Source organism: Panthera leo, chromosome B4 (genome assembly GCF_018350215.1).
Source record: "Panthera leo isolate Ple1 chromosome B4, P.leo_Ple1_pat1.1, whole genome shotgun sequence".
Classification (NCBI taxonomy): Eukaryota; Metazoa; Chordata; class Mammalia; order Carnivora; family Felidae; genus Panthera; species Panthera leo.
The window spans coordinates 116611950-116633762 of record NC_056685.1 but is presented as its reverse complement, the minus strand read 5'-3'; the positions used below and the strand labels follow the sequence as shown (position 1 = coordinate 116633762).

Below are 21813 nucleotides of genomic sequence, written 5' to 3'. Positions count from 1 at the left end.
ACAATATGGAAGAATCTTACAAATATAAGAGCTAAAGAATCCAGGCATGAGAGTACCTACTGTACATTTCTGTTTAAGTAAAGGAAATATAAATAACAAAACAGGTAGAAGTAATATGTTGTTAGCAATCAAGCAGTGATTACCTCCGGGGAGCGAGGCTTATAGAGAATAGGAGAGAATTTGAGGGGGCCATCTAGTGGGGTGGTGGTGATGCTCTGTATCTAATCTGGGTACTGATTGCACTGGTGTGTGTTCAGTTTATAAAGCTCAGTGAGCTATGCACTTATGATATGTGCACTTTTATGAGTAGATACTATGGTCCAATGAAAATGTTTGTAAAGCGTTTACCATTTACAAGAGGACAGTAAGTGCATTTTCTGTTGCAAGCAAACATATTGCCTGGTGACATCAGAGGACAAGAAAGAGTTCAAGAAGCAGCTTTTTCTTTGCTTCAAAGCCATCAAAGAGTAAAGCACTGAATAAAAGTATCCCTGGAACCTCATATGAAAGCCTCATTCATTTGTACGTTTATTCATCCATCCAACAAACACGCTCAGAGATGGAAAATATACCATCTGGAAATTCAGGACACTCCATCGAGTGGGGAAAAAGGACAAATAAACTGATACTTATGCTGTATTGGGGATGACATTAGAGTATTAGAGGAGTACCAATTTGAGGATCCAGGGCCAGGACTCCAAGAGAAGGAGTCCTGATATGTTTGATAACTCTTGAACTGAATTTCCTCCAATCCCAAAAGTATCCTTTGAGTCTCTAAGGCAGTGGTTTAATTTAATATTCATACTGATCCCTGGGAGTATCTTATTAAGAAGCAGATTCTGAGCCAGCAAGCCAGGGCCAGGGCCTGAGATCTGTATTTCTGGTGAGGCTTTTAAGAGACACTGATACTGCTGGTCTTGGAACCCTACTTGGTGTGGGGGAAACAGAGAAGGTCATGTGACCAGCAGGCCCACCCAGCACAGCTTGACAATCTATCCTGTTCTGGCCAGTGCCTCCCGTGGGCACAAACAGAGAAGCAAATGGCAAATCTGTGTGAGAGGCTCTCCAGACCCAGCCTGCTTTCAACCAGGGATAGGGGCCGGGGAGGGGGAGAGAGGAGGTAGAAGGAGTCAGGGCAGGTGGAGAGGGTCGCTTATGCTATTTTACTAACTGGGAAGAACTTTGTCTTGTGCTCCCTTCATTTCTGGCCTCCCCAGCTGCCCTCACCTTTTCTTGTTACGACCAGACTACAGATGTGAATATCAAGTATAACATTCTTGAACACACAAAAACAGATTTCATAGAAAAATGCAGAAATGGGTCAGGGCTGCCTCAACCATTTTGTGAACTAAACATGAAAAAAAAAAAGTAGCTAAAATAATTTCTTCCACTTTCTCACCCATTGGAAGGAGAACAGGAAGGGCATCACGTACACTTCTGTTCTGTCAGGAAAAGAGATTCTGCTAGACTCCTGTCCAGACGAGAGGGACGGGAGAGAGCTCCTGGGAGAGAACTCTTTCTAGGAGCCCTGGGGACTGGGTGGAAGTTAAGTCTTAAGGAAGAGCTCCAGAGAGCTGAGATCTTTCTTGCACAAGCTGCTCTGAGCTTGGCTGAAGTTTGGCGTGTGAAGGTGACCCTGAAGAGCTAGACATGATGGAAATAGGAAGTCATGTGTTAATATACCTATTGCGATTTCCCAAGTTTCCTAAATGTAAATATATTTCAAAAACAGGTGATCATCACTAATGTTGGGAACTCTCTTTAGAGGTCTCTTTTGGCTCTATCTGCTGATTTCCCATGTCTTGGTTGCTTCTCATTTTCCAGGTCTTCCTAAAAACTCTGGCTAACAAAATAAGGAAAAACACATATTAACATGACCAAAATGGACAAAATAAAAGCCAATAAAAATAATAGCAGCAAACATGTAACAAATGATCACTATGCCAAGTACAATGCTTAGCACTTCACATGCATTATTTCATTTCATCCTTCCAACAACCCCATGAGGCACAGGTATCTCAATTTTCCTGAAAAGATTGAGGATTCTAGGGATTAAGTAATTTTTCCAGGTGAGCAGTAGAGCTAAAATACTCCCTGTTCAAATGGCTCTGTAAATATATTTACTACTTCTTTTAATAAAATTTTACATTTCATCCTTAATAAAGTCTCCTTTTGTATATCATTCTTAGTGTTATCATTCTTTTATAGAAGCAATGGAAAAGTTCATGTTTTTATTTTTTTAATGTTTATTTATTTTTGAGAGAGAGAGAGAGAGCGTGAGTGGGGTATGGGCAGAAAGAGAAGGAGACACAGAATCCAAAGCAGGCTCCAGGCTCTGAGCTGTCGGCACAGAGCCCAACGCAGGGCCGAAACCCATGAACCATGAGATCGTGACCTGAGCTAAAGTTGGATGCATAACTGACTGAGCCACCCACGTGGCCCAAGCTTCATGTTTTTAAACCTTCCCAATCCACCACTGGATATGAAGAAAACTTCTATTGTTTGTGAATTGCTAATTTTGTACACTGTATTTGGGGTCAGTGGTATCTTAGAAGGTAATTGCTACTGAATATCTATCTTTTGACTAATCTATTAATCAATTTGAGGAATTCATTTGTGGTTGCCTGTGACTACCACTTTTTGCACACATTGGTATAAACCCTGTGGGCTCCTGGTAATCGATAATAGAAGATGATGATATTGACATTCTTTTATTAAAACAAACTATCCTTTCTCCATGAGGAAGATCATTTGATCTTCAAATGTATGCAAATGTCAAAAAATGCAAATCTCAAAAAAATGTGTGCAAATGTCAACTATGTCACGGATTCTTAGGTCCTATGAAATTCAGACTTTTGCACATGTAAAATATTGGATTTCATAGTTTTGGATGTTTTTATTTTATTTTGTTTTCCTTTGGCTTGCTTAAGCCAACACCAACCACACTTCCTAAATCTTCAATTTCTTCTTCTCTAGAAACCCGTTCACATCTATATCTAAGCATGTTAAAGAATCTCTTTCCCTAAAAAAAATAAAAAACACTCTCAATGCCACATTCTTCTCTATTCCTCTTTTGTCTTCCTTTCTCAACTTGGCCAAACGTCTTGACACGTTCTATCTCCCTGTTCTCTTTTATTGCTCAACCTACTGCTCTCCGGCATCCACCTTCCACGAAATTACAAACCTCAATAAAACCACCATCCTGCCTACTTCTACCCCGTTGCTGAATCCAAAGGAGGCTTTTTATTTTTTATTTTAATGGCCCTCCAGGCTGCATTTGACACTGCTGTTTGGCTCTTCCTAGTTTGTTTCATGAGTTCTTACTCTCCTTGACCCTTTTTAAAAATTTCAGCTTTATTGAGATATAATTGACAAATAAAACTGTAATATATTTAAAGTATACATTGTGGTGATTTGATATATGCATACATTGTGAAAGGATTCCCTCCTTCCTTTAGCCTTTTTTGTTAGAACCTGCTGTTCTCCCAGCTTTCAACCTGTTTTCACTGCTGTTCCCTTTACACACTCTACTTGGACTGAGCTCATTCACTGCCAGAGCTTCACCTGCCACATTCCCGGATGTTCTGATATCTGCCATAAACTTCCCCAGATCTATGGATTTAAATATCCAAGTGATTCACAGACATCTCCACTTTGACTCCTATACATTCTAAAACTCTGAGTGTCCAAAATTAAACTTAGATCATCCCGCCTAAATCTGTCCTCTTAATATGGTTGCTCACCTTAATGATTGCTCACACACTGAAGCCAAAAATCTGAGAAACACTTTAGGCTGCTTCTTAGTCTGTGAATCCACTTATCTCTTAAGTATTCCTTCTTTTCTCTCTTTACTTATTCTCTTTTGTTAGGCCCCCTGCATCCTCTTCCTGGACTATTCTAATAGTTTCCTAACTCACCTGCCTCTGTTTTTGATAACTCATAGCCATTCTCTGAATAACCACCAGCATTCTCTCCATGACATGAATCTGACCATGTCCCTCACTTGTTTAAAATTCTTCAATGCCCCGCTTCCCCCCCCCCCCCACCACCCCCACCCCGCTCCATGAATTCAGGATTAAAGAACCAGCTATTTAAAGTCCTCTGAATCCTGTCCTCTCCCAGTTTTTTCCAGCTTCAACTCTGAGGTCCCATCCCAAAGGAAATCATCCTTCAATCTTTCCTCACCTTCTGGAAGAGCCCCAGAGCCGAGCTAGATGTCCCAGCTCCAAATTCCAATCTTGTGGCCAGCACATACTCAACATCACAGAATTCTCTCATTACAGTATATTGAAATGACCTTCCTAAATTTCTAAAACGGGAATATTGGCTTATTCTGTTTTTGCTCTCCAGGGCTTGGAAATGTACCTAAGAAGCACTAAAGAAAATCCTGTTGAACTGATGCAATATTTAGCTCACGTGTATTGGGTTGCCAACACGGCAAGCCAGCAACCAAACAACTCTTAAAAAGTAACGCTTACAGGTAATTTGACATTGGTTATTTCTTCCGTACTAACTTTTAAAATGTTTGAAGGTGCACTTTTATCACAGTTGTTGTAAAGGTAATAAAAGAAAACGAAAAAACTTTTAAAATGTTGAAGGTGCACTTTTATCACAGTTGTTGTGAAGGTAATAAAGGAGAACGAAAAAAACCTATTCGTGCCTCCCCGTCGGGGAATCGAACCCCGGTCTCCCGCGTGACAGGCGGGGATACTCACCACTATACTAACGAGGAACTGCACAAAGGCAGCCTTTCTGCTAGACCTCTTATTGCTTCTCACCCTGCCCTATCTTTACTGCCCGCTACTACCAATAGGTCTGACATTCTTCAATTGCCATTGCAATTTCTACCGAAGTTGGACGAAACTAAAATGGAAGCATTCAATTGATCTCCCCGCTACACTTGGGATCATTTCCGTCGGCCCACCCCTCCACAGGCTGCTCCCACTCCCCTCCTCTTCCTCCTCCTCCCCTTTCAGGAATGTCCCCAGTCCTTTCAGCACCCCTCCACACACACTCCCAGGGAGCATAGCGCACGCCTCCTCGCTCTGCATCACGGAACTTGTAGTTCCAGCCACGGGGGCAACCTACTCTTCTCTCACTTTGAGAAACTTCCCTTCCCGGCGGGCGCCACGAGTCCTTCAGCTCTTCTTTACCTCCCTCCCTCCTCTCGCTCTCAGTCGAGTAGTCTGGCAGCTGGGTTTTGGGGTGCAGATCGGCGTGCGGAGGGACTCCCCAGAGCCATGCCCGAGGTAGTGGATACGTGCTCCTTGGCCTCTCCGGCTTCGGTCTGCCGGACCAAGCACCTGCACCTACGCTGCAGCGTCGACTTTACCCGCCGGGTGTTGACCGGCACCGCCGCGCTCACGGTGCAGTCTCAGGAGGACAATCTGCGCAGCCTGGTACGGTGGGACGAGCGCCCAGTGTCCGCCTCTCTCCGGCCGCCCGCGTCGCGTCCCTTTCCCCGCTGCCGCCCCTTCCCAGCCCCGCACCTCGGTCCGTCTGCAGCCCTCAACTCACATTCCACACCTCCCCTTCAGCCCTCACTCATTTCTCAGCCTCCCCTTCCTCAGCCCCCACTCACCCTATATCTCCTCCTCCCATACCCACTTATGTCTCTGCATCCCTCCGTCAGCCCCTGAATATACCTAAGTGTCTTTTCCTGCGCCCCTCTCCCCAGACTCTTCTTCCCAGTCCCTGGGCACATCCTAGCGCCCCATCCACGCCCTGCTCCTCACCCAGCGCTCAGGCTTCATTTTAGCACGAACCCTCCCTCCCCTGTAATCCTAGTTTCTGGCGCTAACCCCCTTGTGGCCTCCCCATTTCCTCGGCCTGCAGCCCAGAACTCCCTCCTCGGGCCCCAGATTTCTTCCAGTCCCCCAGCGCACCTTCCTCAGTCCACAGTCTCATCTAAGTCTCACACCCGATGTCCTGCGGATGCTGATCCTTTGCTCCCACGCACCTTATTTCAACCTGCACGTCTGCAGGACGGGACCCATCGACCTATCGTAGTCTTTCCTCAGCCTCCCTACCAGTGTTTCTCAAATCCCTTAGGATTTCCAGCTCCAGACCCGTCTATCCCTACTGCTTTGGTATTTCCAGTCTCTGCTAACTCTAGATGCAGCTCTTTTTCTCCAGGGTCATGGTCCTTCTACCTTTGACTCTTATTGCCCTTCTCTTCAAATAATTTAAGGACCGTTGGGCCATTCAGGCTTTCTAAGCGTATCTCAATGCAGTGCATTATAGTTGGTTCCAAGGAGCGAGTAATTATTGCGTTTCTTAGAAAGTAATGTACTTTCACAAGATCGCTAGCCACTTGAGTGATGAAAAGTTTGTTTAGATTTATGGAGCGTTATTAAATTATTTTATGTGTACAACATAACTTGTTTTCAGTGTTCTTACTCAAAGTGATAGTATTTGGATTGTACCTTTCACCTGAAGAATTTCATAGGTGAGCATTTTAGAAATAAGAGGGACAAGGGTTTAAAATGTCAGGCCCAGTGTATTTTGCATAGAGTATTGTGGCATCTACTAAAGCACAGCCTTAAGCAACCTGACCACCATATGTTGTAGGCTTGATGGTGGGAAATTAGTGGGGTCAATTAGTTGGATATAATTATAAGTTTAGATAAGAATTGGTGGTTCTCATGACTCCTGTTTGTGTAATAGGCCTGTGTTTTGAGTTTATTAATATGAACTAATGTAGCAGGTAACCTACTCTTTGTCCTTTAACATCTTGCTAGACTGATTCTGATTTGAAAAGTAGGTGGACTCCTCTATATATTGATATTTAGTCACCAAAAATACTACAAGGAAGAAAATTAATATCACAGGCAAGAAGATATCTATTTCCTTGTAGGTTGTACTTTGTTCTGCCTGAAGTACCATGCTATCTTTTATTGCAGGCAGCTTTGCCCTGGTAGGATTGGCCACTTCAATGCAATCTCTCTTTTTATTAAAAGAAAGTAGATTTTGATAGTTTATCACTGCTTAATACGACCTTGCACTCTCACCTGCTCTGTAAAAATACTGAACTCTGATCCCTGAGGAAGCACAAGACAGGATGCTTCAATCTGGAAAAGAATGTACATTCAATGTTCCAATCTAAAAACTTGCCCATTGTTTTCTTCATTCCCCAAATCTTGAGAGAAGTAAGGTTTTTAAATCAGGATGTCTGGCTGGCATGTCTGTTTAGTAAATTAGAGCCTAGAATTATAATGTTAGATGTTATGCAAGGAAGTGTAGTTGTATACAGTGACATCTGTTTGTAATTTGCTTATTTATCACAACAACTTGAGGCCAAGAGTTTGGTTTTATTTATTCAACATTAGCATCTTTCCTCCGCTAGATTACAGGCTCTTGAAGGTAGTTCTGTGTTTCATGGCTCTTTGGATCTCAGGTTCTTAGTATAGCACCTGGCAGGTAGAGGACGTGTTGTTAGTTTGATGAACTAATGGATGAATTCAATTAGAAAGCAGTGCCTAAAGTTTACATGGGCTGCACTAAAAATGTGCTAAGTGTATCTTGAAGGTGAGAGGACCTCATCCTCACCACCACCAATAGAGAGGACCCAGTGGCAGTGCTGGGTGAGGACATCAACTGTCCTTTCTCACTTCATTCTCAGAGTCCTTGATGCTGGGAATGTTGAAGGAACCCTGCTAGGACTAAATCCCAGCTTTTCTGAAAATCCTTCTGAAGTTTTGGGTTATTTGCACTGAAGTTTAATACTCATTTGTGATAACTTCCAAGCATTTGTTTCTTGTATTAAAATTTTCAATTTCTTTAGGTGTTCTGTCAGTTGATGGCTCAAAGAGTTTGTAATGTCTTGACCAAGATCATTCACTAGTAAGTTTCAGAAGCCAGGATGTGAACACAGATCTTTCTGACTGCAAACCCTCCTGTCTTCACTAAGTAAACAGCTGAGCTGGGAATCAAATCAAGGTGTTGTTTTAGTTTTGGTTTTAACAATAACCCCATGCTTTTTTCATTATAGCATCCTGCAAATAACAAGTAGAAAATGTAGAGACATAATACTGAGGCATAAAGCTTTTTAACTTAATTTTTTTTCATGTTTATTCATTTTTGAGAGAGAGAAAGAACATGTGCGTGAGCAGGGGAAGGGAAGAGAGAGAAAGAGACACAGAATCCAAAGCAGCCTCTGAACTGTTAGCAGAGAGCCTGCTGCGGGGCTCAAATCCACGAACTATGAGATCATGACCTGAGCCAAAGTCCGGTGCTTAACCAACTGAGCCACCCAGGTGCCCCATAAAGCTTTTTAATTTAGAGCCATGCTTTGTTGAAGAAAGAATTTGAGCTTGCTTTAAAAAAGCATATACAATATTATGAGATTAAAAATACTTTAAGAATTTAGAGGAAGAGAGGGGCACGTGGGTGGCTCAGTTAGTTAAGCATGAGACTTCAGCTCAGGTCATGATCTCGTGGTTTGTAGGTTTGGGCTCCCCATCGGGCTGTGTGCTGACAGCTCAGAGCCTGAAGCCTGCTTTGGATTCTGTGTCTCCCTCTCTCTCTGCCCCTTCCCCACTCACACTCTGTCTCTCTCTCTCTCAAATAAACAAACATTAAAAAAAATTTTTTAAAGAATTTGGAGGAAGAGAGAATAAGGGTAGGGAAATCAAATGTATGGCACAAAGTCCTAAAAAAAGAGAAGTGGGTTGCGAGGTTTAACATGGAGCTTCCCAGCAGCCTGTGCAAAAAGGGAATTAGTTATATATTCCATGGCATCTAGCCAGCTGGTTTTGGGGGTGTTATTCAAAGAGGATACTGTGAGATATAGTAAATCAGTAACTTCCTACTGTTAGTAGGTCTGTTTCTTACAACTGCATGTGGGTATCTTGGTCTTATACACAGTTGGTGTTCAGTAAAACTTTATTGAAAAGTACTAATTCCAGCTTTTCAACTATCCAGTTTCCTTTTTGTCCCTATTACTATTTTTGATCAATTGCTTAATAACATTTATTAGTGAAATTTGAAGGGGAATTTCTTAATTTGAGAATGATAGCTGAGGTTAAGACTTGAGATATATAGCTTAACCACTGTGTTTTCTATTGTCTCTTGGCTCAGCTCTTGCTTCATGCTGATATCAACTGATACATACTACTTTTCAGGTACTGTGCTGAACTCTGGGAATGCAAACCTAAGAAGGTTTCTGTCTTTTTAAGAACCCTCAAGCTAGTAGAGAAAACATAGCAATATAATATGGTACAATAAATGCTATAGGAGAGATTTGGACCAACTACTGTATTAAGTTCAGAGGATATGAAAAAGATTAAAAAAATAGTCATAACAGTAATCTGACTCTCTGACTGAATAGATTTGAAAAGTTTAGGCAATACAGACAATAGAATATGTTCCTCTGGGAAATGAGCCAGTTGAGTCATCCTTTTGGTTATGAAAGTCGTGTAAACATGAGTAGTTATATACATAGATATTCAAATTAAGTTTTTAAAATAAATCAGTTAGCCAGAAATAGGTGCTGGAATAGGAAGGCACAAAGGAGTAACCCTCTCATTCTTAATAAGATATAAATCTAATAAAACCAAATATTCTGAATATGCAAGTGCAAGAAGATAAGTCAGTTCTACTAATTTAGAGTAAGGGAGATGGTTGCGGTGCCCCCAGAAGAAAGTAACCCAAAAGGAATAATTACCTATTAGCAGGAAAACAGGTGGCTCCCCTAACAAATATGGCTGCTTTAAAAAAAGATCAAACCAGAATGGAGATTTTTTTCCAACCAAGTTATCATTGACTCTAGAGAGGTAGGAATCAAATTAATGACTGCCCTTGTGACTTTTCCTGAGTTTATAATTCAGTTAACCAACTTGAAAGAGAAGCAGCTGGTCCTCTAACTCCCCATGCTACTGCAGCCAGATTTCAGTAAAAAGATGCCAGAAGTAGGGAGATCAGACCGCAGGTGGTTCTAAGGCAGGGTCTGGCCTACAGTGGTTGTAGAAGGACAGAGAAGAAAGTATGAGGACGGCATGAAAGAAAAATTTGTTAACTGGCTATGGGGGATTGGGAAGTGGGATCAATTGTGGATTATTTGAATGTCTCAAACCTTAGGTACCTTGAGGATTCTGTTAACAGAACAGAAATAAAGGGAGAGAACTGATTTCAGGGACATCCAGGTAGCTTCATTTTTGGAATTTTGAGAAGCCCACTGAATATGAGGCAATATTTCCCATGGAAATGTCAAGCAGGCAACTAAGAAACCCAGCAGCAGTCCTGGGGAAGAGGTAACAACTGTAGAAACAGACTATAGTCATCAGCACAGAGGTATTGGTTGATGATACGGGATGAGTGAGAATGAGAGAGTGACGAATATGGTAAGAAAATCTAGGGATCCAAGCTAGAACATTGGGACATATCCATTTTTAGGAGCTAGAAAGGAGGTGGAGGAAATGGCATTAGACAAAGAGGAAAACCATTCATGTTTAAACTCAAAGAAGCCAAGGAAAGGACTTCGAACAGATGAGGTGGCCCATAAGGGCTATGAGTGGGTGGGGGTCCAGATTACAGAGCAGAAAAGACCCCTCGATCAGGAGGAGTGCCCTGCCCTCTCAGTAGCAGAGGATGGAGAAGCCAGACTGAAGAGGGAGAAAGGAAAAAAGGAGGAGAGATTGATGAGGAAGAGGAAGTAGCAGCCATAGGTTGCCCATAGAGTTTAAGAATGGAAGGAGACAGGGGTGCCTGGGTGGCTTGGTAGGTTGTGTCCGACTCACGATTTCAGCTCAGGTCATGATCTCAGGGTTTGTGAGTTTGAGCCCCATGTCAGCCTGTGTGCTGACAACACGGAGCCTGCTTAGGATTCTGTCTCTCTCTCTCTCTTCCCCTGCTCATGCTCTCGCCTGTGGGTGTGCATGCTCTTTGCCGATCTCTCTTTCTCTCAAAATAAATAAACTTTAAAAAAAGAAAGGAAGGAGACAAATAAATAGGTATCAAGGCAGATTGATCAAGTGAAGTTTAAAAAGTAACATTGGGAGACTTGTTCAGGTTGTTTGGAAACAGTCTTGTGGCATAGGAAGGTTGAAGATTCTAGAGCAAGAGAGAGAGATGATGAAAGGTATGGTCTCTAGGGCTCGGATGGAGGATTATGGGGATGGAAAGCACTCAGACACCTGCTGCCACTCCCTTGCTGCCCCACGCAGTTGTCCTTGATGGGCCACGGCAAGTAGACACCCTCTCCCAGTCCTTGGTAGGTCATGTGGTAGGAGCTGACCACCACCCCACCCCCCCACCCCCCCACCCCCGCCCAGGTTGAGCTTTTTCAAGGTACATAATGGCAGTATACAGCCTGCGTATTTGCCCAGCAAGTGCCAGGGGTTCTTTTAATATTGGGATAGATGCAAGTACATAGGAGTTAGAATTTCAGGAAGAAATACATGGTGAGATACATCAAGGAGTGGTGATGAAAGAAACTTTTAAGTTCAAGGTGAATTTTTTTCATAACAGGGAAGTTAAGTTTTAGGAGATAGGAACAAAGGCATTTTAAATTAGATCTGACGTCCACTTAAAACCTCAAATTTGTGGGACTATCCCAGAATTACCTAATGATATATATGCAAACTTTAGAACCAAAAATTTTTCAGGAAGCTTAGAGCCCCAAGAGACGAGACCTACACTAACTTTTGACTTCTTTAATTCTTGTAATTTCACTCTGTATTTTACTCTCTATGAGCAACTAGTTCTACTCTGTGATCATTATAGTTAACCCATAACTAATATTAGTTTTCTCTGGTGTATATAAAACAATTTTCTTATCACTTAAAAACACTAATTTAATTCTAGATTTTGGATACAAAGGACCTCACGATAGAAAAAGTGGTCATCAATGGACAAGACGTTAAATATGCTCTTGGAGAAAGACAAAGTTACAGAGGATCACCAATGGAAATCTCTCTTCCTATTGCTCTGAGCAAGTATGAATATTATTATCTTTCTCTTTTACATAGCTAAATAATAGAGAAAAAGCATTTTTAATGTAAACAATTTTCCTATTTCTAGTTTGAATATAGGTAGTAACTGGTGCTCTTACTGATCTCCTCAGATTGAAGTTTATGGTAAAAATTATATGTTCTTAAGATACTAAAGAAATTCATTGTACAAAATCCTGAAGAATAGGAGTTTTGATAACTGTTACTTCTTTACTGATCATTTTACTAATACCTAGAGTGATGATGGGAGCATGCCATCTTAAGGAGGCATTTCAGGATCACCTGGGAAACTTTTACAAGCTGCACATTTTTCACCTTTTCCCCAGAGGCCAGCCACTTTTACTAATGGAATAATGACAATGACAAACATAGAACCGTTTCTGTATACCAGTCTTGAGATAATGCTTTAAATACGTTTATCTAACTTACCGAATTTACATAATTTATCTAATCCTTACAATAACCGTTGTGGTGTGATTTCCATTTTACAAATGAGGAGAGGGAACCTCAGGGAAATAAAATAACTTATTCAAGAAAGTGGCAGCCACAGTTGTCATATCAGGGGTGTATCCCACTCCTTGATAAATTGGGAAGGGGAGAAAGGGTGGAAAAACCATTGGCCTAAAATAAGAGTGATCTACCCTCACCTTCCAGTGGCCAGTATTTTCATGCCTCCTCTTCCTGTTTAAGAAAAAGAAACAACCACATGTAACTTGTCAGGTAGATATCATTGACCTCTTTCTGCAGATAAAGAACTATGGCAGAGGGTGGTCGAATAACTTGCCCAAGTTCCCTGAACCAGTAGGTTGTAGACTCAGGATTCATAGGCATGGCTGCCGGTCTCCACAACTCTTGCTATTTCCTCATTATGAGTGCTGCTCAAACTGTCTGAGGTAAAGGGCCAGTTCTTGGTATTTCCAATCTGTCACAGGCTGATTCTTTTATAAAATGCAATAAAAATGAATTGCTAGGAAGAAGAGATTAAAAGCAAGCACACATTTTTGATTACTAGATTCAGCAGATGTAAAAATGACTACAAGTTTCTAAATGCTTCTTCTCAGTGTCGACCTGTCCTGGTAAGTTTGCAGGCCAGTACAACTCTGTGTTGTGCTGTGGCATCCACTGCGGGAGTAGTCACGGTTCCAAAATTATTTCTTCCACTTTCCCGTTATCATAAAAGATTACATGATACCACCACAAGCACAAGTGTGTGACAATCAGTAGTGTACTCCATGAATATTAGTTCCTGTTCCTGTTACATCTTCGTAAGCAGTTAGCATGTTGGAGTGAAAAGGACCCGGAAGCTGGCATTCAGGTAAGAACGTGAGAGGCAAACTTGACCTACTTAGGAGGCAACATTTCCTAGAGCTTAGGCTCCATCAGTCACGAGACCTTGTAAAATATTATTTATAGTATATACTCTGTGTATTATGAACCCAAACTTTAGTTAGATTGAATTATATGCTACTAATGTATTTGTTTGTTGCATACAGAAATCAAGAAGTCGTTATAGAAATTTCTTTTGAGACATCTCCAAAGTCTTCTGCTCTTCAGTGGCTCACTCCTGAACAAACTTCTGGGAAGGAACACCCATATCTCTTTAGTCAGTGCCAGGTAAAAGAGATCTGGAATGATTCATTATACATAGAATTCCCAGCACATTCAGTTCAATGAAGCAAAGTGGACAGTGGTCTCAGGTCTCACCTAAGATAGCATTTTAATGTATGTTATAACAACAATATGTATTTTCATTGATATCTCTCATTATTAACACATTCAGATATTACTTTTAAAAAGAAACTCCCTTTGGTTTGAAATCATGTCCCTTTGAAGTAGACTATCTAGGTCATATTTATATTTTTGTCCCCAGCACCTGGCATAGAACTTGGCATTCTTGAGTGGGCACTCAAGAAATGGTTATAAAATAGAAAGGAAAAAATTAATAAGGCAAAAGTGATATGTACTGGTTATGAAAATGTTAATTATAAATGGAAAGTGAAAGATCAGATTTTTCAGTCTTCTGCAGACATCATTGCCCAGAAGTAACCACCACTGAGTTAGGTTTGCATCTATTCCAGATTTTTCTTACACATTTACAACTGTATATGTTTTGTAAATATATTAAAATACTGTTAAAATGACACGACTTAAACTATTTCTCTTTAAAAACTAAGAATGTAGATGGAACTGGAAGGTATTATGCTGAGTGAAATAAGTCAGTCAGACAAGGACAGATATCATATGTTTTCACTCATATGTGGATCTTGAGAAACTTAACAGAAGACCATGGGGGGGAGGGACGGGGAAAAAAATAGTTACAAACAGAGAGGGAGGTTAGGCAAACCATAAGAGACCCTTAAATACAGAGAACAAACTGAGGGTTGATGGCGGGGTGGGGAGGCTGGGGAGCGGGAAAAATGGGTGATGGGCATTGAGGAGGGCATTTGTTGGGATTCCCCAAAAACCAAGAGAATCTACCCCGAAAACCAAGAACACACCTTACACACTGTATGTTAGCCAATTTGACAATAAATTATATTAAAATAAAAATAAATAAAATAAAAACTAAGAATAAAGAATCCTATAATTAGAGACAATCTGTCACAAGGATAATACATATCAAACTATCTTCTAAAAAGAAAAAAGACCTAATTCTGTTAGTAATCAAATAATTTACAATTAAAGGAACTCACTTTGTTAAACACTTACTGTATTTTCCAGCACTGTGTTAGGTACTTTGCATACTTAATCCTCTCAGTATTCCTCTGGGATAGATACTATGTTAGGCTCAAATTTGAATACAAGTCTATTAAAAGAGAAGCCATAGTGGAACACAAAATAGACATGTTTCCTTTCTATTGGCAATTGGAATACCTTTTTAATCCAAGAAACCCTTAGTTCAGTAATCTGAGATACAGTTTTCTAGGCACGAGTGTACAAGTTGTGTGCTCTCTTAGAAACATCTGATTTTCAGTCAGTACTTCTTTTAGAATGTCCATAATCTAAAGTTGGCAACATGTGCAAGATTTGAGAGTCACAAGAATGCGAATTTTCAATATGGTATTCCACTTCTCATTGGCAACAATGTTTGAAATACAGGAAAGAGATTGCAGTTAAATTAAGAAATGACTGCGGTTAATGGGGAAGCTGGACATGATTTTGTTCGACAAGTTTGCTACGGTTGCCCTCCGCACGTGTGCCTGGGTGTGGGCTTTTCCAGTGAGACACTTGTCAAAACCACTTTGGTGCTGCTGAGCCACCAACTAGAGATCGTTAAGGAACTCCAAAGACATGGTCTTAGAGGCCTGTTTTCGGAGAATCAGGTGGTTCTTCTAGTCTTACTTAATCCAGGTAGAAGTCATTTAGGATCCCATGTCCTTGGAGAATCTATTAGATAGGAAGTGAAAAGGGCTAGAGTTTGGGGGTTGTAAGGAAGCATGCAGTGGCAGCAAGTATGTCTAGGATCTGTAACAAGTTCAGACAGAGATGTTAGTGTCCGTGCTCCTTTAAGCTCAGGGGACTGTCTCAAGGAGGCTGGGGCTGCTTTGCTCACCGGCAGTCAGTCCAGAGTTATTTGTCGGCCAGGGTACAAAATCATGGGTACTCTGGCCATTCTTCTTGATGGAACTGGCACTCGTGACAGATGGATGGGGAAGCAGAAAAACACTGCATCTCATGCGAATGAATCTGTCTAGATGGTATTGAGGAAGACTGTTCTTTCTCCTTTTCATCTTCGTTTTTACTTGTCAAGACTCTAGCGACATTCCCCAAGCTGTTTTCCTCAGAACACAGATGTCCTATGAGATGTTAATAACTGACCAGAGAAAAATGGTTCCCCGTCAAAAACAATTGTAAGAATTCAAACAGGTTTCTTTATTGTAGGTCTTTTCAGAGTCTTCAGGAGGCTATGTTCCAAATGACTCATTAAGACAGGGATGTAGAATGCATGGTTTGCCATTTTATTTCACCAACGAGCCTTTTTTTCTCAGGGTCCCTAACAGCTTCTCACTGGGCACTACTGTTACTCTAAGTAGAGAGTAGGAAACAATGTTTAAGGTTGCTTCCTGCTTCAACTGAAATGTGACGATTGACCATACATTAAAATGGAAAATCAAACTTTTTTGTCCACAAGTCTGCTTTTGCTACTTCAATAGATCTGAGCAAGTGTGAGACATACTTTTAAAAAGAACGTGTCTAAGGACAGTGCTGCAATTTTAACGATTTCTTAATGACTTGATTTATAAGAAAGGAGAATAGCTTTCTCTTTCTTCCCCCCCTCCGCCCAGGCCATCCACTGCAGAGCAATTCTTCCTTGCCAGGACACTCCTTCTGTGAAATCAACCTATAGTGCTGAGGTAAGTATCACAAATTATTAACTAAATTAAGTGAGTCATGTAACTAAATGTGGTAGAAATGATAAGCAGAGAAAATAGTTGGATTTTTATAGTTAGCAATACTTTACTTAATTAAATTCTATATGAAATATGTACCAAACAAGCTGGGGCCCTCATTTTGCATCTCTCAAGATTTTATTTTTAAATAATCTCTACATCCAACATGGGGCTTAAATTTACAGCCCCGAGATTCAGTGTCTCATGCTCTACCGACTGAGCCAACCAGGTGCCCCTGCATCTCTCTTTTAAATAAGTTATTTTTCTTTTATTTTTTTAATGTGTATTTATTTTTGAGAGCGAGAGAGGGAAGGGCAGAGAGACAGGGGAACACCGAGTCTGAAGCAGGCTCCAGGCTCTGAGCTGTCAGCAGAGCCCAACGTGGGGCTCAGACCCATGAACCCATGAACCGTGAGATCATCACCTGAGATGAAGTCGGACACTTAACCGACAGAGCCACTTAGGTGCCCCTGCATCTCTCTTTTAAAGGTAGTTTTGAACATAAGTGTAATAAAAGGAAATGGGTACTATTTTGATTGTAAAAGAAATTCAGAATAAAGGACCTCAAAGCAAGAACTTGGGGACAATGTCTTTTAACTTTTAAAAATTAACATTTGCAGGATTAAAGGTTCTAGAAATGTGCTCTGTAGCCACATAAACTTCTGTCTAGGTATCCTAACAGGCATATATTGCAGATTTACTGAATACGTTTCCGTCTTGTTCTTGTCATAGGTACTGCTAATCGTTTTTCAGAAAGGACTATGATAATAAATACATACTAAATAAATAATAAGCACTAAATAATATTAAGTACATACATACATTCATACATACGTACTAGCTCCCAGGCCAGACCTATTTGGACCAAGCAAATAGAATTGAGGACCAACCTGTCTTTACGGGGCCTTCTTGATTCTGAGATCATCCCACAACCAGACCACACCTACTGTGTATAGGGCTATAGAACACTATATACTTGGAGGCAAAGAATCTCAGCTTCTAGACTCTCCTCTACCACTTAATAACTGCATGACCCGAGGCAAGTCTTATGACCTCACGACCTCAGTTGTCTCATCTGTATAACACATCACTGCCTAAATAGAGAGAGGAAGCAGAACGAAATTATTTCCCAAATGCTTTTCAGTGCTAGAATTATGGTTGTTGTAGCACTGGTTCTGGAGCTCCTGATTCTGTATCTGCCCCAGAGATAGCTTTAAATACTGGGCCATGCAAGAAGAATATGAAAGTCTAGAACTTGGAATGGATGTTTCCTCGATCGTTAATACTGAGGGGATAGTCCTTGATTCCAGCAGTCCAGGCATTTAGTAAGTAGCACAGCTAGAATTTTAAACTAGTTTCTACCTAATGCTTGTAATATGGATGGATGAATGGATAGATAGATACTTCACATTTGTTTTCAAAGAAGCCAGTTTTATGTATTGCTAGCTTTATTTATAAACCTGATATGTACAAACTTACCTGGCCAACAGTCTATCGCATAGTTAAGAAGGGGAGAATACATTATTTTACATACAGAGTTGAAGATACATAGCATCTTTTATTTATAACTGGAAATGACTTCTCTTCTTGATTAGGTGTCTGTTCCTAAAGAATTGGTGGCACTTATGAGTGCCATTCGTGATGGAGAAGCACCTGACCCAGAAGACCCGAGCAGGAAGATCTATAGATTCAGCCAAAAAGTAAGTTCTTAGCGTCTAAAGTTTTGGTTTAATTGGTGGTGAACTACGAATAGCTTTTACCCATCCAGAGAGAAAATTACATTTGAAATATTTCAGAATTTAGGAAGCAGCTTCTTTTTTCTTCATTTCTTTTTCTTTTGTGCCTATAAAATGTTGTGTTCTACTTACAGAGTTGTACTAAAGAAAGGGGTTGCTGGATAAGCAAAGTGAGGAGCATGGCCTGATCCCATTTTCTCTTATCCCAGTTAGTAGCAGATTTTCTGTTATTTTAAGTTACACTTTTGCCCGCCTTGGTACCACGGTACAGGCATGTGGTTATTTAGTGTTTATAAATGGAAGGGCTATATTAGACCAAAAAAAAGAAAAAAGAAAAAAGAAAAAAACCAACAACACTGTGTTACAATCCTTAAAATTAAAATTCCTGTGTAATTTAAGCTGGTAATTTGACTTGCATCTTTGACCTTTGATGAATTGTGTGTGTGTTTATACATAGTGCTTTTAGGTTTTTTTTTAATGTTTATTTATTTTTGAGAGAGACAGAGACAGAGCACGAGCAGGGAGGGGCAGAGAGAGAGGGAGACACAGAATCCAAAGCAGGCTCCAGGCTCTGAGCTGTCAGCACAGAACCCAACGCGGGACTTGAACCCATGAGCAATGAGATCATGACCTGAGCCAAAGTCTCACACTTAACCAACTGAGCCACCCAGGCGGCCCTGTGCATGTTTGTTTTTGTTTTTTTTTTCAACGTTTTTTTTTTTTTGGGACAGAGAGAGACAGAGCATGAACGGGGGAGGGGCAGAGAGAGAGGGAGACACAGAATCGGAAACAGGCAGAGAGAGAGGGAGACACAGAATCGGAAACAGGCTCCAGGCTCCGAGCCATCAGCCCAGAGCCTGACGCGGGGCTCGAACTCACGGACCGCGAGATCTTGACCTGGCTGAAGTCGGACGCTTAACCGACTGCGCCACCCAGGCGCCCCATTGTTATTGTTATTGTTTTTGTTTTTAAATGACCTCCTTCACAGTACATGTAATTGAGCCACAGCGGACAGTTTTGCTCCTACACCAGCATCTGGGATTCCAGGCTCCCAAACCTTCAGCATCCTCTTACTGCTGGATTCTTTTATATGTCTCTCAAATATACCAGGAGCGGTTTTTAAAAAGAAAGTAAAATATTGTTTTAGATCAAGGAAAACACTGAAAAACTTAAGAGAAAAAGCACAGTTCCTTCTTACAGATTACTTTTTGAGAAATGCTTGAAATAGACCTTGTACAATCATGATTTTCACATTTCAGAATCTGTCCTTCCTAGTAAACTGAAAGAGAAATAGATGTTTTGAAATGTTTTACATCACAATTTTGAACTATTTGACTCCCTAAAAATGAGAACTGTGAAATTTGAAAAGGAATTTATTTACTTTTAAATATGAATTGTCTTGCTCTATAACATTTTTAAGCACTAATTTGAGCACGTGTGTGGGTTGTTTTTTATTGTTTTTCGTTTTTTTTTTTTTTTTCACTCCCTTTAGGTTCCGATCCCCTGCTACCTGATCGCTTTAGTTGTTGGAGCTTTAGAAAGCAGGTGAGCTTTCGAACAAATCTTGAGGTTTATGAAAAGGTTAAACTTTAGGCATCTTGAATCTCTGGCAGGATTATTAACTAATAGCTCATTTGTGCATTTCTCAAGATACCAAGCTGACAGCTCTGGAAAAATCAAATCTAATTATAAAATGTAAATAGCAACTAATTTTAAATTAAAGTCTTTACCAGTTGCCCTTCAGATTTTCCAAGTATTATAGAATGAGCATGCTCTTACCTTTTTTTTTTTTTTTTAATTTTTTAATGTTCATTTATTTTTGAGAGAGACAGAGAGATAGAGCATGAGCAGGGGAAGGGCAGAGAGAGAGAAAGACACAGAATCCAAAGCAGGCTCCAGGCTCTGAGCTGTCAGCACAGAGCCTGACGCGGGGCTCAAACTCACGGACCGCGAGATCATGACCTGAGCCGAAGTCGGACGCTCAACCGACTGAGCCACCCCGGTGCCCCCCACTTTTTTTAAAATGTGACTACTAGGCAATCTAAAATTAAATAGGCAGCTTATACTTGTGGCTCCCTTTAAATGTATTAGACAATGTAAGTTACATTTCTACTCAGTGTGGTCTAGAAACCAATAGCTTTGGCATCACCTGGGAGTTGGTTAGAAATGCAAATTCTTGGGCCCTATCCAGACCTACTAAATCAAAGTTTGCAGATGAACAAGCTTCCCAGATCATCAGTAGGCACATTATGCAAGTTTGAGAAGCAACAACCTAGAATCCACTGCCTCTCTGGGACGGGACACCTAGGCAAAAATCTTGTTGTTCGGGGTTTGGTGCTACATAAAATTTTTAAGATGAAATGTAGATGAAAAAAATATTTTTGAGTTCTAGCCCTATATAAGTGATATATGTAGTTCCATTTGTTTCTTCCTTTTTAAAAAAAAAATTTTTTTTAATGTTTATTTTTTGAGAGAGAGAGACAGAGACAGAGGTACAGAGTGAATGGGGGAGGGGCAGAGAGAGAGGGAGACACAGAATCTGAAACAAGCTCCAGTTCCAAGCTGTCAACACAGAGCCTGACGTGGGGCTTGAACTCATGGACCATGAAATCGTGACCTGAGCCGAAGTCAGAAGCTTAACTGACCGAGTCACCCAGGTGTCCTTCTTTTTTTTTAAATTGTGGTTTAAAAAACCCCACAAAATTTACTATCTTAATCATTTTTACATGTACAGCTCAGTAATCAGTAGTGTTCAGTATATCCACATTATTGTGAAACAGATTTTCAAAACTGTTTGATTTTGCAAAACTGAGACTCTATACCCTTTAGAAAACAACTCCCATTTCTAAATCCCTCCACACCCTGGTAACCACCATGCTACTCTGTCTCTATGAATTTGACTACTTTAGATACCTCATGAGTGGAATCCTAGAGTATTCATTCTTTTGTAACTGGCTTGTTTTATTAGGCATAATGTCCTCAAGTTTCAGTCATGTTGCAGCATGTGACATGATTTCCTTGTTTTTCTACTTGTTTCTTCTTATATGAGTGTTCAACCTGTAAATGCATAACAAAGTTTACATCTGCCCCTGTTCTGGAATAACCTCTTACTGAGCCATGATTGGGTTTCTATAGCTGTGAGATTGTGGGAGGAAACTAGGTCCCCAAAGTTCTTACCAGAGCCAATCAAGGCACTTTATGTCTCAGTTTTCATTTGGCTTAGCCTGTGCCTCCTTCTAGAGCTGCATATACAACAGCAGGTTTGTATCTCAGAGAAGCCATTTAACCTCACCTCCTCCCCATAAGCACATGGTAAATCACACTAGTACTGCAAGGATTTGTGTATAGTACTTCAGCTCTTTCCTAGAACCAGGGAGGTAAGTTGTCTTGAATTTCACTTATTAAGCTTTTTAATTTTGCAGGAAGATTGGCCCAAGAACACTGGTTTGGTCTGAGAAAGAGCAGGTGGAAAAGTCTGCTTATGAATTTTCTGAGGTTGGTCATCTAGTTCCCCTTTTTAATAATCGTGGTAGACAGTAGATTTAAGGTTTTAAGGATGAAATGTTATGGTGTTAAGTGATGTAGTAAGAGAATCAAATACACCTTATTTTATGTGAATTTGTAGTTGCTACACTTTTTGTGCCAATATCATTTAAAATGAGCATCATTAACTCATAACCTTCATAGAAAGCAATATACACATTTAAGAAATCCATCATTGTGATGAATGACTAAGAC

The 21813-nt window shown here is 40.6% G+C and overlaps 1 protein-coding gene and 1 non-coding gene across 2 annotated transcripts in view; one reads left to right on the top strand and one right to left on the bottom strand.

Moving 5' to 3' along the window:
• Positions 1 to 4660: 4660 nt before the first annotated feature.
• TRNAD-GUC lies at positions 4661 to 4732 on the bottom strand. Its single transcript has one exon. It is a non-coding gene; the product is annotated as a tRNA-Asp (tRNA).
• A 390-nt stretch (positions 4733 to 5122) lies between these two features.
• LTA4H (leukotriene A4 hydrolase) overlaps positions 5123 to 21813 on the top strand; it is a 34502-nt gene continuing 17811 nt past the window's right edge. The window contains exons 1-7 of the mRNA XM_042947431.1: positions 5123 to 5399; positions 11803 to 11933; positions 13442 to 13562; positions 16235 to 16303; positions 17935 to 18039; positions 19568 to 19620; positions 21498 to 21570. Of these exons, the coding sequence (XP_042803365.1) occupies positions 5241 to 5399; positions 11803 to 11933; positions 13442 to 13562; positions 16235 to 16303; positions 17935 to 18039; positions 19568 to 19620; positions 21498 to 21570 (711 nt within the window). The 5' untranslated portion in view covers positions 5123 to 5240. The remainder of the gene's footprint in view (positions 5400 to 11802; positions 11934 to 13441; positions 13563 to 16234; positions 16304 to 17934; positions 18040 to 19567; positions 19621 to 21497; positions 21571 to 21813) is intronic.